This window comes from Henckelia pumila, chromosome 4 (genome assembly GCF_033568475.1).
Source record: "Henckelia pumila isolate YLH828 chromosome 4, ASM3356847v2, whole genome shotgun sequence".
Lineage (NCBI taxonomy): Eukaryota > Viridiplantae > Streptophyta > Magnoliopsida > Lamiales > Gesneriaceae > Henckelia > Henckelia pumila.
The window spans coordinates 74,611,415-74,625,285 of NC_133123.1; the positions used below are offsets into that span (position 1 = coordinate 74,611,415).

Genomic DNA, 13,871 nt, shown 5'->3' on the forward strand with positions numbered 1-13,871 from the left:
AGCCACTTCCGGCCCTGCATTAGGATGCTTATAAAGCCCCTAAAACACTAAAAGACTAACTAGAAGGAGAGAGGAAAGGGTAAAAGTGCATTTGAGAAATGAGCTCGACATCCCTATTTATAGACAACGATCGGAGCGTCCGATCCCACGTTCAAAGCCTCCGATCCTAATCGGAGCGTCCGATCTTTGCGTCCAAACTCCCTCAGCCAACCACGTGTCTAGCTTCTAGAAGATGCTTGCCAACACTAATTCGCAACCTCCAATCCACCTTTGGAGCTTCTGAAGTCCTCTCAGTGACGTCATTGATTACGTAATATTTTGGACAAGTGGCCCTGAACCCGATCGGAGCCTCTGAACTCAACAGAGCTTTCGATTTTGGGTCCTTGGATCCGATCTTAGTTCGGATCCTGTTCGAAGCCTCCGATCCTTCCGAAGACTCGGAACCTTATCAGCTATTTTCGAGTGTTCTGGATCCATTTTTGAACTCCATAAACCCTTTAATCATGTTTTACTTAATCTAAACATGATCACTCGATTGATTATCTATTAATCATTAATTCTGGATACGGGTCACTACATTCTCCCCCCATTAAAAGATTTTGTCCTCAAAATCTAGGGTAAATCCCGAGAACGTAATATTGACCCCTACTTGCAAGTTTGGTCGAATAGCCTTCGACAACTCAAACTCTTGTCAAAACCCGCAAGTCTCTTTACCCTGAATCACATTAGCATCGCTAACCCCAACAGTTGGAAACTGAAACCTGCTGCGTAATTGATGCAAATCAACTTACTTGGTACTAAGGTATCCCAAAACTGATCACCTTCTGTCCTTAACTCGATTCTTCTACCGAGCTGACACTCGTATAAACATATCTCGCATCCAGAGATATCTTATACAATGACATTGGCTCCTCGTCGCAACCCGACTGAAGCATGTCAAATTAGGTTCATGTATCAAGATAAGCCATCTTGATGACCTTAAGGCATCGTCATCATCTTGAAACACGTACCTATACCTAGTACTAGATTTCCATACTAAAATAAATTATGTCTATCTTTGATTGAATCAGACGATAGTTCAATAGTAAGTACTGGGTATTGATCTTGAACCATTCGAAACTAACCATGATCTCACTGGCCAAATCGAACAAAGACACATGTTTGCTCAAATTCACTATCCCAATTGAATTTTATAGAGATGAACCCAAGATGTAACCTATCTGGCTCTTTCGTCAGATCACTAACTTGATCTATCCATCTAGATAAACATACTCTATAGTGGTGAGGATTGCATCTCTGACGAACTACGTTGTTTCGATCATAGGTTGCTCACCTATGTCACTCAATCGATGGACTAATCAAACCTCTTCGGCACTGACCTAGTATTGAAACTAAATCTTGTAATATTCAACTATCGTTGGGGATCCTCCTGGCAACTATACCCCTTGCTATGACTCTGCACATATCGAGACAAAGGCAAACCTCCTCCTCCGTAATGCCCGACTGGAACGAACTTCTCACAATACATTGGCATAGGGTAATGCTTCATATTCTTTCTCGAAACCCAACAATCATTCGCACCTGGTATAACTCATTCTTGATTTTTTTGATGAAACCATCATCGTTAATCACAACCACGCAAGGTCGAACCAACTAATATTAAAGAAAAACTAATCCCAATGAATTCTACCATTTTACTAATCCATGTCCCTACTAAAATACGTCGGCCCTGAAAATGACTCGGAATGACTAAGTTTCCTGATGAACACGACATCTTTGGCACTATTGCAAGTCACCAGTTTCCAATTTCCTCTAGGAATACGCCTAGCGCTAACATGCTTGAAATAACCTTTACTGTACATCACATATCCGACTATTGTCTCTTGCTGGAATACAACATCCCCGAAAATCAGTCTGTACTAATGTGACTCACCTTTCAGATACAATGCATTATCCTTCGTACTGGATATGTCAATCATTCTTGATTCATTGACTCACTAATTGGGATGAACAAAATTGTTTCATCTCGATCTTTCAAAGTCATCAACCCTAGTTCAATCCGGCTGACTACTAGGTCGATCTCGATCGATTCAATCATCTCAATGGCATAGTGCATCATAACATATTGGGAAATCCGCGACAACAATCTACTCAGACCTCGAAAACATAGGTCTTAGCTATCGTCCTATCCCATAAACAAAACAACTGACGCTCGCTTGCTAATGCCTATCGAAATTGACAACACTTAGTGAATCCCTGTACGAGGACAATTTCTCGAGAATGCCACTGAAAATACCAAAGAACAGCACTTGGCTATCAATCCCGAAAAATTGTAGTTCATTAACTTGGAACAATTACTCAATCCCAAAAGTTCTGTTTCTCGCATTCCGGGTGATTCCCAAACAATTGGAGAATTTTGAATAGATCTTCGTCACATTATTATTGCGAAGTATTCTCAAGGAACAAACTCCTAAGAACACCAGATTATGGTACCACTGTCAATTGTTGTTCACTCTAACCCAGCATCCTCTTCCCAGCAAAACAAAGGAAAAGATAAAGTTGGCATCATATCACTTGAGTCTCCTTTCAAAGCTCAGAAAACTGAATTTTTGAGCATTCTGCGTCAAGAAACTGCTCAAAATATCATAGAAAACTTATCACCAAAATCTGATATGGATGATGATTGATATCACACACGAGCTGAAATGGAAGCATCTTTGATATCCCTTTCAAAAGATCACACTTCTCTCAAAGACAATCAGCATCAAACAAGCAGCAACATCATTTTTCTTCGTAACTCTCTGAATTCTAAACTGGTCAAATTGCAAGCACAGTTTGCATATTTGGACAAGCTGCTACTTAACTCCAGTCAACTGGTTGTATCATTGTCTCAACTGCAACAATCTCATCAGGCTTTGGAGACCAAAGTTGACAACCTGAATGCACATGTTCAGTCTCTTCATACCTCTGTAACTTCAAATTTTAAGGACTTTCCAGACAAATTTCTTCCTTGAAAAATATTTCTCGGCAAATTATACACTCTCAATGTAGTAGCCCGGTTCTATTTTACAAGATTAAGATGCTAATCATGTTTAGATTTAATAAAACATGATTAAGAGATTTGAATAAGATCTAACGGACCAAGGATTTGGGTCCAGATCATGCCCGAAAAATTGTTAATGGGCTTATTGAGCTCAAGCAGTTCCGAGGATCCAAACTGGGTTTGGAGGGTCCGAACCAGGACAGTTCTGAAGCACAAATTGGTTTCGAATGCAGGGTGAGATCGGACAATCCGATCAAGGGATCGAACGGTCCGAACTCACCAAGGGACAGGTGTCCAAATCTCGTGTAAGATATGATGTCATTGCTGATATCACATGGTCGGATCGGACGATCCGATGTGTAGGATCGGACCGTCCGATGTGTCACCAGGACAAGTGGCAAGAAGTATTGTACAAGTGTCTTGGATGAATGAGATTGGACGATACGAAGAGGGATCGAACCGTCCAAAGTTGCATGTAGGCGACGTGGTAACCATGCAAAGATCGAATCGTACGAATCGAGGATCGGACCATCCGATTGATGCCTATAAATTGGGGTCCGAGGGATCACTTTTGAGACACAAATCAATCCTATCCTTTCCCATAATGGCTCTATTTTAAGGGCTTCGGAACTCTTTCTTTAAGAGTTGGAGTAGGAAGTAGTATTTTTTTAGCGGACAGTGTCCATAGTAGCGGTCGAACGACGGAGATCTGGCGAGGTGTCCAGGGGTCGTAGCAATACTGTGTCCAGGATTTGGGACATTCGACATCAGCGGGCTGACGATGGACGAAGGTTAGCTCTGGTTTCCTATAGCAAATAGGGAGTAGGCTATAGTTTAATTAAGGATTTTAAATCATGTTAGGTGATGTTTGGCATGCTAGATAATGCATGGTTTTTATGCATTGTAGTGTTGCATGGTAGGCTTAGACCTAGATGAGAGCTTCTAGGATCTGCCTTAGTAAGATACGAAAGTATTATTCGAGATATCCAGATTGAGTATGAATGTATTATGTGTTTGCATGTATTATGTGATTGCATGATTTATATGTCTTTATATATAGCATGCCACGACTGTATGTTACATACATGAGTATATTGAGCCTTTACCTTAGAGGTATCATGTAGTAGAATGCTCACCCTACGAGTGTGTGGACTGTTGGATATGTAAGTCTTGTGTAAGGTCACCATTTATGGTTGAACACATGTACTAGTATCAGGTCAATATTATCCACTGGTTATATGAGCCACCTCCTGAGGCGACGGCGCAGCGTGCTATATACCCTGGGCTCGGTCTATGAGCTTGTTCTTGACCTGAGTGTTTTGGTACCCAGTTCATTTGCATTAATGCACATATAATATTTTATACTTATACTCTCGTAAGCGTGTTAGGCTCACTTCCAGTTATTTTTTCTGTTGTCTTGATACCCCATTTAATGGGGCAGATGCAGATAGTTCTCCTGAGGACAGTGAGGTTAGGTGGTGACCAAGGCTTGATGGCAGGGTTGACCATTAGGTTTTATTTACCTAGTATTGGTTTATTTTAAGTTCCATATTTACTCTGATTAAGATTATTTATTGATTAATTACATATTTAAGTTTTTTATTAGTAGGTGATCACGGTACGGGTCACTACACTCAAAGTCCTGTACATCAATTGACACCAGGCCATTAGGAACCAACACTTCGTCCATCCTCCTCAAGTCGCAGCTCTTTTCTTCCAAGACTTCCGACATATCGAAGATATCTTATGTTGCTTCATTATCTTATCTACGATTGCATCTAGATTTTACGATGTTAAGCAACACACTCTTTGTTCTACATCATACTTTGTTCATTTATCAAAAAGGGGGAAGTTCAGTAAGTCAGTTTACCTCAGTACGATGATAAGTCAGTATACCTCGGTACTATCTAAGTTTTGATAAACACCAAAAAAGGAAAAATTGTTGAGAATTAAATTTTGGTGTTTATAAGTAAAGTGCTAAACTGATGGAATAAAATTGATACGAGATAAACTGAAGAGAGCTAAATTGAAACTACTTCAAAAAAGAAAAGTGCGATCTTATGAGAAATCGCTCAACCAAATACTCAAAGAAAAGAGCGACTTTATTAAAAAAAGCGCTAAACTGAAAATCACGTTTTCCTGACTAGCTCAACTGATCCTTCTTGGATTCAACCAAACTGAAGACACTAAACTGAATTGATAAACCGATCTTCTGAAAGCATCAGTCTACCATCGCGATCATCAGTTTACCATCGCAAGCATCAGTCTCATTACGATTATCAGTCTTCCAGCGCGATTTGATTTGATAGAGTTTTCCATACTCTTAACACATTTTGCAGAAGTAGTGCCGCGATGTTGGTGTCATAATTTGTTCATGAAAGTGACAAAAGCAATGGGTATATTTCAAAATTCCTTCAGAGATCTTTTTTTTTTTTGAAATTATTACCGTTGGCATCCAAAGACTATAAATAAGAGCATCAATCTATCGAAGAACAACTTTTAACAAAAACGCTTGCTTGTGAGAATATCTGAGCTTTCAAGTTTGAAGAAGAAAATCACTTAAGGAACTCGAAGCACAAACACCTAAAATGTTACTCTGATCATTGAAGGATCACCTTTGTGCTAAGTTAAAACGAATTGTAAACCTCTGTATTTTATCAGTCTAGGACTAAAACTGCGTTGTAACTAAAAGTTCTTGTTTAGACAGTGGATAAGTCCTAAACCGGATCGAGGTTTTGCAAATTTCTTGAAAAATTCAAAGTTTTCTAGTGATATCCTTCTGAAGAGGAAGAAGAGATGACGTGGGAGTAATTGAAATCTCCGAACATCCATAAACATCTCACTGTGTCTTTCATCAGTTTACATACATATTATCAACTGTGCATACATATTTTCATCAAGTGTTTAGAATCTGTTTTTTGACATATTTTTACACATATATTGTTTGTCAATTTGCATCAGACACCAAGATAAATTTTTAGAATTCAATTCACATTTTCATACATACTATCAACTGTGCATACACATTTTCATCAAGTGCTTAGAATCTGTTTTTTGACATATTTTCACACACATATTGTTTGTCAATTTGCATCAGACACCAAGATAAATTTAGAATTCAATCAGTAATTCGCTTTCAGCTCATTCGAACAGTTTTTTGAGTGTATTCACCTCACCCCCCCTCAACACTCTAAACCGATCCTAACAAAAATTATGTAACTCGATTTCAAATTAAAATGAATTTTTTCCGTAAACAGATTAAATAATTTGAAATCATATTTTTTTTTTTAAATCTATTAATACAAGCACGCCCTAGTCTTCATAGCTGTTAAATATTATGAGTTAATAAAAACAGCTAGTATTAGGATTCTATAATAGAATTTAATTATTACTAATTGTTTGATTAAAAAATGCCGCCGCAATAAACCTAATCTTTTTCATGAAAAGAATTAAAAATAAAAAAAAAATTAAAAATAAAAAAAAAAACTCAGGCACTGCATATATATGCGTTACTAATTTCTGTCATCGGATCTAAAAATAATAATAAATAAAATTATGTCATCTTTCTTGGGGAAAAAAACTTGATTTTAAAAAATGGAGACTAACTTGAATTAATCTATTAATCAGAGGAATATGTTTCATAATTTAATAATTTTAAAATAAATAATTTTGGCTATTTTCTGAAATTTGAGTACCGATAATAAATTTCTAGCTATGATTCAAGTACAATTAAAATTCGTGATTCGATCTTTATCAGCTTGAATAATGTATAATCATTTTCTATAAAATCGCATACAAAAATTTTATTTCTATATTTTAAATACGTCGATGTCTCAAATATAAAGACTTGTTAATTTTTTTTGCACAAATAAATAAATTTATTAGAATAAAAAAGTTTAGTAACAAACTTCCTATTTTGTCTTATTTAATTCATTAGAAAAATGGTTGCATGTTGATGTAGCAAAAAATTACTTGTATTCGATAAGTTGCTTCTGCAAAATTCGGAATATCAACAATTTCTTGTATGTTCTTTGTCGAGATTTTTAATGGGTTGTTTATACGTTACAAAACAAAGTGAGAAAGACCGGGATGGTTTCCGACGAAGACACTCTGACGCTCAAGTCAGTGATTACTCAAGAAATAATAATCAAGAGTAGAGCGTTATAGTGTTAAAGAAAGTGTGTACCTTAATAATGAGGTGACTTGAGTTATTTATAGATATTCGGAGAGTTTTACGGGCTTGAGCCTCTTATGTGCTTTTGTAGAATTCAGAGCCTGTTTAAATTAAATATAAATAATACTTGAATAAGTTTGGACATGAAAAATATTTGAAGTGGACCTTTTTGATTGGACCCAAACCCAATGAAATTTTTAGATGTAACACATTACATGTTTTCCACAACGACCTAATAGAGACATATGTATAATTAAACAATTGACCAGTTATCGAACGAACCATATATATATATATAGATATATATATATATATATATATATATATATATATAGATATATATATATATAGTTTCTTTCAAGTGCCCACCTATCATGCTCACAAATGATGTGGCACTATTCTATTGGACCTACAATTTATCACATCTTTAACACATCCAATAGAATAGTGTCACATTATTGGTGGGCATGGTGGTAGGCATAGTAGGTGAGCACTTGAAAGAAACTATATATATATATATATATAACCAAAAATGAACCTCCGTCAAAAAAAATGAATCATATTTGTGAAACCGAATCAACCGAACTATCTTAAAATGGGTCAATTCGATTGTTAATAGAATTAACCGATTTTTTAAAAATATGTAAAAGATGATAAGATTAAAACCAACAAGAATAAGGTGGAAGTCTACTTCCCACAACAAAAATATATTATGAATATCACGAAATTATTTAGATTTATATAAAATTTTCATTTTTTTAAAAAAAATATCATTAACCGATTTTAAAAAATAAAAACCCAAACCTAACCGATTTGACCGATATTTTTTAAAATATTAAATCCAATTTTCGAGGTTTCAGGTTACATCTAGTTTTGTCAGACTCCCTTTTGACGGTGCAAGCAGTCACTAGTCCAGAGAATGATCGTAATTATAACGGCACTATTGCTACATATATTATTCGATTAATATGCCGTTTTCGAGATATTAGAGTTATCTATGTGTGTCGTTCGGCAAACTTGGTTGCTCATTCTATTGGTCATTTTGCTTTTCCTTCCAATAATCTCGTTACTTGGGAGCATGAAAATTTTTCGATTTGGATAATAAATCTTGTAACAGAAGATGTTCTATTGCATTAATAATAAAAAATATTCACTTTTACACATATCACTAAAAAAAAAAAGAACAAAACACTATTACATTACATATAAAAAAAATGATTATATATTAGAGATCACAAAATTGATATGAAACGATTTCCTTCTTCGGCTTAATTTTTTGACAATGGCGTCCGCACTTTTATCTCCCTCTCTCATCTCCAATCTCAGCTCTTCATCACGCTCACCGATTCCCAAGAAAAACACCGCCAATGCCACTCCCCCACTGTCTGTTTCCGTAAATCAATCTCGTTTTTTCTCCAGATCGCATGTCGTTTCGGGGCAAATCACGACGGCCCAGAAAAATTTCATCGTCAATTCAAGTACTTGCTCCGACGATGGCAAATCCTCTGAGGAAACCCCGATTGAATTGAGTACGAAATCTTGATATACGCACGTGTTCGGGATTTTGGTGAGCCGTCACTAAAATCCATGGGAGTTTCATTTTTTATTTTTTCAAAAATCACTGAGCGAGATCAAAACTATGTATAGGTATTCTTTTTCGGCTTTCTTGAATCTTTTTAGTTTTTTTTTTTTTTTTTTACAGGGTACCCCGCATTCCCTACGGTGATGGGCATCGACAAGATTCGAGAAATTTTGCCTCACAGGTGATCGAATGAAGTTTCTTGCATTATATTATTCTTGATTCACGTAAATAGTTTTTGATTTGGGTTTCCTTTCATTGTAGATATCCGTTTCTGTTAGTGGATAGAGTGATCGAGTATACTCCATGTGTGTCTGCTGTGGCCATCAAGAATGTGACCATAAATGATGATTTCTTCCCTGGTCATTTCCCCAACAGGCCAATTATGCCCGGTGTGCTTATGGTTGAGGTACGTGATGGTCCATACATTAATATAATTAATGTCCAAAAACTAATGTCCGAAATATTATACGAGGGTTACACGTTGCACTTAAAATTATATAAATATTTTTAATAATGTATTTTGGAAAGATTTTTTTCAAATCAAATGGATGAATACTTTTGTAATTTCAAGTGCAACGTGTAACATTTCCCATATTATATTTCTTTCTGATCTTAATGTTCAACAAGATGTACATGTAAACTGTCTTGGGTTCATAAAGTGCCCAAAAAAGAGCTGGAGGTGTAAGTAACTAACTAACTAACTATATATTTGTGGTATTTGGGTGTTTGGACTAAAACTCTTACATATGCAAGTTGATATGGCTGGTTTAGGCGATGGCTCAGGTGGGAGGATTGGTGATGCTACAACCGGACGTCGGAGGGTCGCGGGACAACTTTTTCTTTGCTGGAGTTGATAAAGTAAGATTCAGGAAGCCAGTAATCGCAGGAGACACCTTGGTGATGAGAATGAACGTCGTGAAGGTGCAGAAGCGATTCGGAATAGCCAAGATGGAGGGAAAAGCATATGTGGGAGGTGAAGTTGTTTGTGAAGGCGAGTTCTTGATGGCCATGGGGACCGGACCGTGAGTGACTGAAGCAAAATCGTGTAGATGATAGTACCTTCTAGCAACGCCATCAATATTTATTGATATATGTGAGATCTATTGAAAAAACAATAGACTCTTAAGTATATTTTGATAAATATCTACGTTTGAGCGTCTCGTTACCCATAACTGACTATAATAATGTTATCTCCTGTTTTGTTTTTGTTCCAATATGATTCTTGACCCCACTTTGCTACGGTACTCACACGATTTTCTTGAGTTGCAGGATTAACTTTTATTCGAATATCAAATTAATTTAAGGGTTAAAATTCTTCACTATGAATTTTCGATTGAGCACTTTATTTATTTTTGGTGTGTGCTTTTAGCATGGACAATGTGTGAAAAAATAAGAACAAAAATATGGATAAATTTGGATTATTGATTTATTAATAAGATTGGTCATTGTTTTTATTTTTCCGAGTTGCATTGATTATATTTAATTAGATTAATCAATTTTCACAATTTACGAGTTGTCATCTTTGTTGTTTGTGTTGCATTTATATTTTGCATCATTTAAGGGATCATTTCAACTTACATATACACACATTACCTCCATGATAGATCTAAGGGTCATAATTTATTAATACATGTGGGGTCCACTAAAAAATCATGGACCTCACATTTATTGATCTAATTGTATCCCCAATCTGCTTAACGATGAGAGCATGCTTGGTTATGGTTGCCAAATTATGAATCAAAATTAATGGGGGAAAATCCCGGTTCAGTCCTAAATGTTTGGACACATTTTTGGTTCAGTCCTAAATGTTTCAATGTTCCCGGTTTGGTCCCAAATGTTTTTCAAAAATTCCCGGTTCAGTCCTAAATGTTTTCATGTTCCCGGTTTGGTCCCAAATGTTTTAAAAAGTTTTCAGTTCAATCCTAAATATTTTACGTTCAAGATTTCGTCCTAAATATTTTCCAAAAGTTCTCGATTTGGTCCTTCCATCTACAAACAAAGTGTAATAAAAAAAAATTACAAACAAAAAACAAAATTAAATAAAATAAAAGCTAATAATAATAATAATAATAATAATAATAATAATAATAATAAATTTTAAATGACAATATAATATAAATTATACAAAATAAAATTATAGAATAAAAAAATAATTGAAACGTGCAATCTTATAGTTAAAAATATTATCAATCACAAACAAATAAACAAATGTTTTAACAAATAACTAGTATTACTTATTTCACAAAATATTTGAAAATTTCAAAAAAAAAATTCAAGAGAAGTATATTTATGCTTAACAATTGAAAAAATATAATGAATTATTTGACCACCGTTGAAGTAGTGATATGAAATTAAGTTTTATTTAATAGCAATTTTTTCTCAAATTCTAATTTTTTAAATTATAAAAAGAGTTTTAAAAAGATATATATCTTTTTCCAACCTCCAATTTTTTTTTTAAATGTGCAACCATCATGAAGAGAATATAACAAAATTAATAAAAATGTGAAATAACATCATTAAATTTTAATTCCTCAAGTTTTGTTTATTTTATTTAAGTTTTTATTTTTTAGCATCATGAATTTAATATTTTTATTTTGAACATTGTGTAAAATTGATTTAAATTTGATAAAAACTCTAATAAATTTGTATTTTATTTACAACTTGTTTAATGTTAAATATATAATAAATAATATAAAACTCAATCATAAATTATATAACACTACGCGGTGTTAGTTTTAACACACAAGTAGATGGAATGATCAAACCGAAAACTTTTGAGAAATATTTGGCATGAAATAGGCAATGTAAAAATATTTAGGACTGAACCGAGAATTTTTGGGAAACATTTAGGACTAAACCGGGAACGTATAAACATTTAGGATTGAACCGGGAACTTTTGAGAAACATTTAGGACCAAACCGGGAACGTCCAAACATTTAGGACTAAACCGGAAATGTGTCCAAATATTTCGGACTGAACCTGGATTTTGCCCAAATTAATGCATTCAAAGTTGAAGAGAAATTAAATAGAGTCAACTTTATTCTTATTATATATATATATATATATATATATATAATAAGAATATATATTTAAATTTAAGAGTCAACTTTAATATGATAATATTAAATTCAATACAGAAGACCATATGGATAAAAATAAATAGAAATAACGATAATAAATTTACTGGAACAAAAGTAAATCAAAGGATAGAAAATCAAAGTTCAGAAAACCAATAAATACTTATGCTAAAATAAACGTGTTAAATAAAATATAATTTCCAATGTCATTTAGTACTTGAGTTTTCAAAGTTCATATTTTTATCCAAATTTTGTGGTCATCAAATGAGAGAGATTGTTGGAACGGAAACACAATCAATCTTATTTTGATGGTAACGAAACTTGTTAGTGTTTTTAACATATTTACACAACTGTGTAGTTGACAGATCAAATTTTGGAAGTTTTGAGAAGATGAAACTCAAATTCAGCTAAGATGAGTTTCTGGCAAGCTGAAATATTTCGATGATATCTCATATATCGATAATCCAAATGATCAGCCGTCAAGCCGGTTGAACAGCCAACTCAAAAATCTATAAATCATAGTTCATGTCGGCTGAGTGCATTTGTATTTTATCCAGGCGAATATTGGTCTCAATATCTACCTGGGTCGAATTAAAACATCAATTAACCATCTCAGTAAAATGAGCTCTGGTATTTTGTCCGCATCTCTCAGCTCGATTATCGAAATAGAATTATTCAACATGTGTTACAAAGACAAACAGTGATCTACAAATTATTTTGACAAATCAAAGTCTGTATCGAACCTTACAAAGCTAATAAATAACATTGAAGTTGCTGGTTATGTACTCGAATTCAGCTAAATTAAATCTCTAAAGCAGTCAAGTATTTTGATATTTACGTGAGAGATACGCTCGTATATATAAAACAATATAGCTATGGTAATTATGTTTATAATTCAAAACTATCGTTCTCATGTTCTGTCATAAGTTACATAGTTGGATGCAAAACGGAACAGTATCTCTTAGTGTAAACATGAAACATATGAAGAAAACAAAAGAAATCACAATAAAACTTCAAGATTTATTAATTTATTAAATTTCTTGGTTTTGTGATATTTTTTGCATATATTGTTATTCTTGCTTTCGTAGGAAGTTTAGAGATCCTTTGAAACCAATGAAACTGTTTTATGCATATTTTATTTCTTTAATGAGTGTCAAGAAGTTTTATCAGCGGAAAACAATAATATTTTGGAGGTAATTAAAGATGAAGTTAATTTTGTAATCTTTTAGATTTATTACTCGATCGTCACAATCCTTGTATTACTTTAAATTAAGATTGCGAAAATTGTGGGGGGAGGAATGGAATAACGTGATAAAAAAAATAGTACTATATATACGAAGTGGTAAAATTTGATGGATGAAATTTTGCCCGACTGAGTTTTGGCTTCTAATTCTTCAATGGCATCAAAGAAAAAAAACAATATGGTTGAGATAATTTTTTCTCTTTGATTTCCTTCCCTTTGAGAAAAAAATGTTAATAAAATTAATACTTTTTGTTTTAATACATTATTGTAGATTCAATGAATGACAATGAATTATTTTTCAAATCAAAGATATAATGGTGGTTTGCGACGGGTTGTAGGTCGTCCCGTCCCGTTAGACCTTTTGACACATCTAATTTTGAGCACACTATCTTATAAAATTTATTTACGGACAAGGGAGATGTATGGTCAAAATTTAAAAACATGGGAATATATGTGCACACGACATGAAAACACGGGAAGTTAATAGAATATTATTCTTTTTTCATAGGTCGTTTTTAGCAATTTTGAAATTTCATAGAGGTATTATATGCAATTAAAAAAAATTTATTCTCGATGATCTGTTTGCGATTCTGATTTTCAAATATTAAGCATCATAACCTTGTTCGTACATGCTTTTAGGGTACATATGCTCAAGATTTGAAAACACATAGAGTTAATAAATAATTTTTTTCCAAAACAAAATAATTTAAACCCTTTTATTGTCAGTAGTTAATAATATTTGGTCAACTGTT

At 33.9% G+C, this 13,871-nt stretch overlaps 1 protein-coding gene across 1 annotated transcript; it reads left to right on the top strand.

Annotated features, from left to right (window-relative positions):
- Window positions 1-8,499: 8,499 nt before the first annotated feature.
- Window positions 8,500-10,017, top strand: LOC140867211 (uncharacterized). The gene is made up of 4 exons (XM_073272287.1): window positions 8,500-8,746; window positions 8,920-8,980; window positions 9,061-9,205; window positions 9,571-10,017. Exons 1-4 carry the CDS (start codon window positions 8,500-8,502, stop codon window positions 9,823-9,825), a joined length of 708 nt encoding a protein of 235 aa, XP_073128388.1. The 3' UTR covers window positions 9,826-10,017.
- Window positions 10,018-13,871: the final 3,854 nt, after the last annotated feature.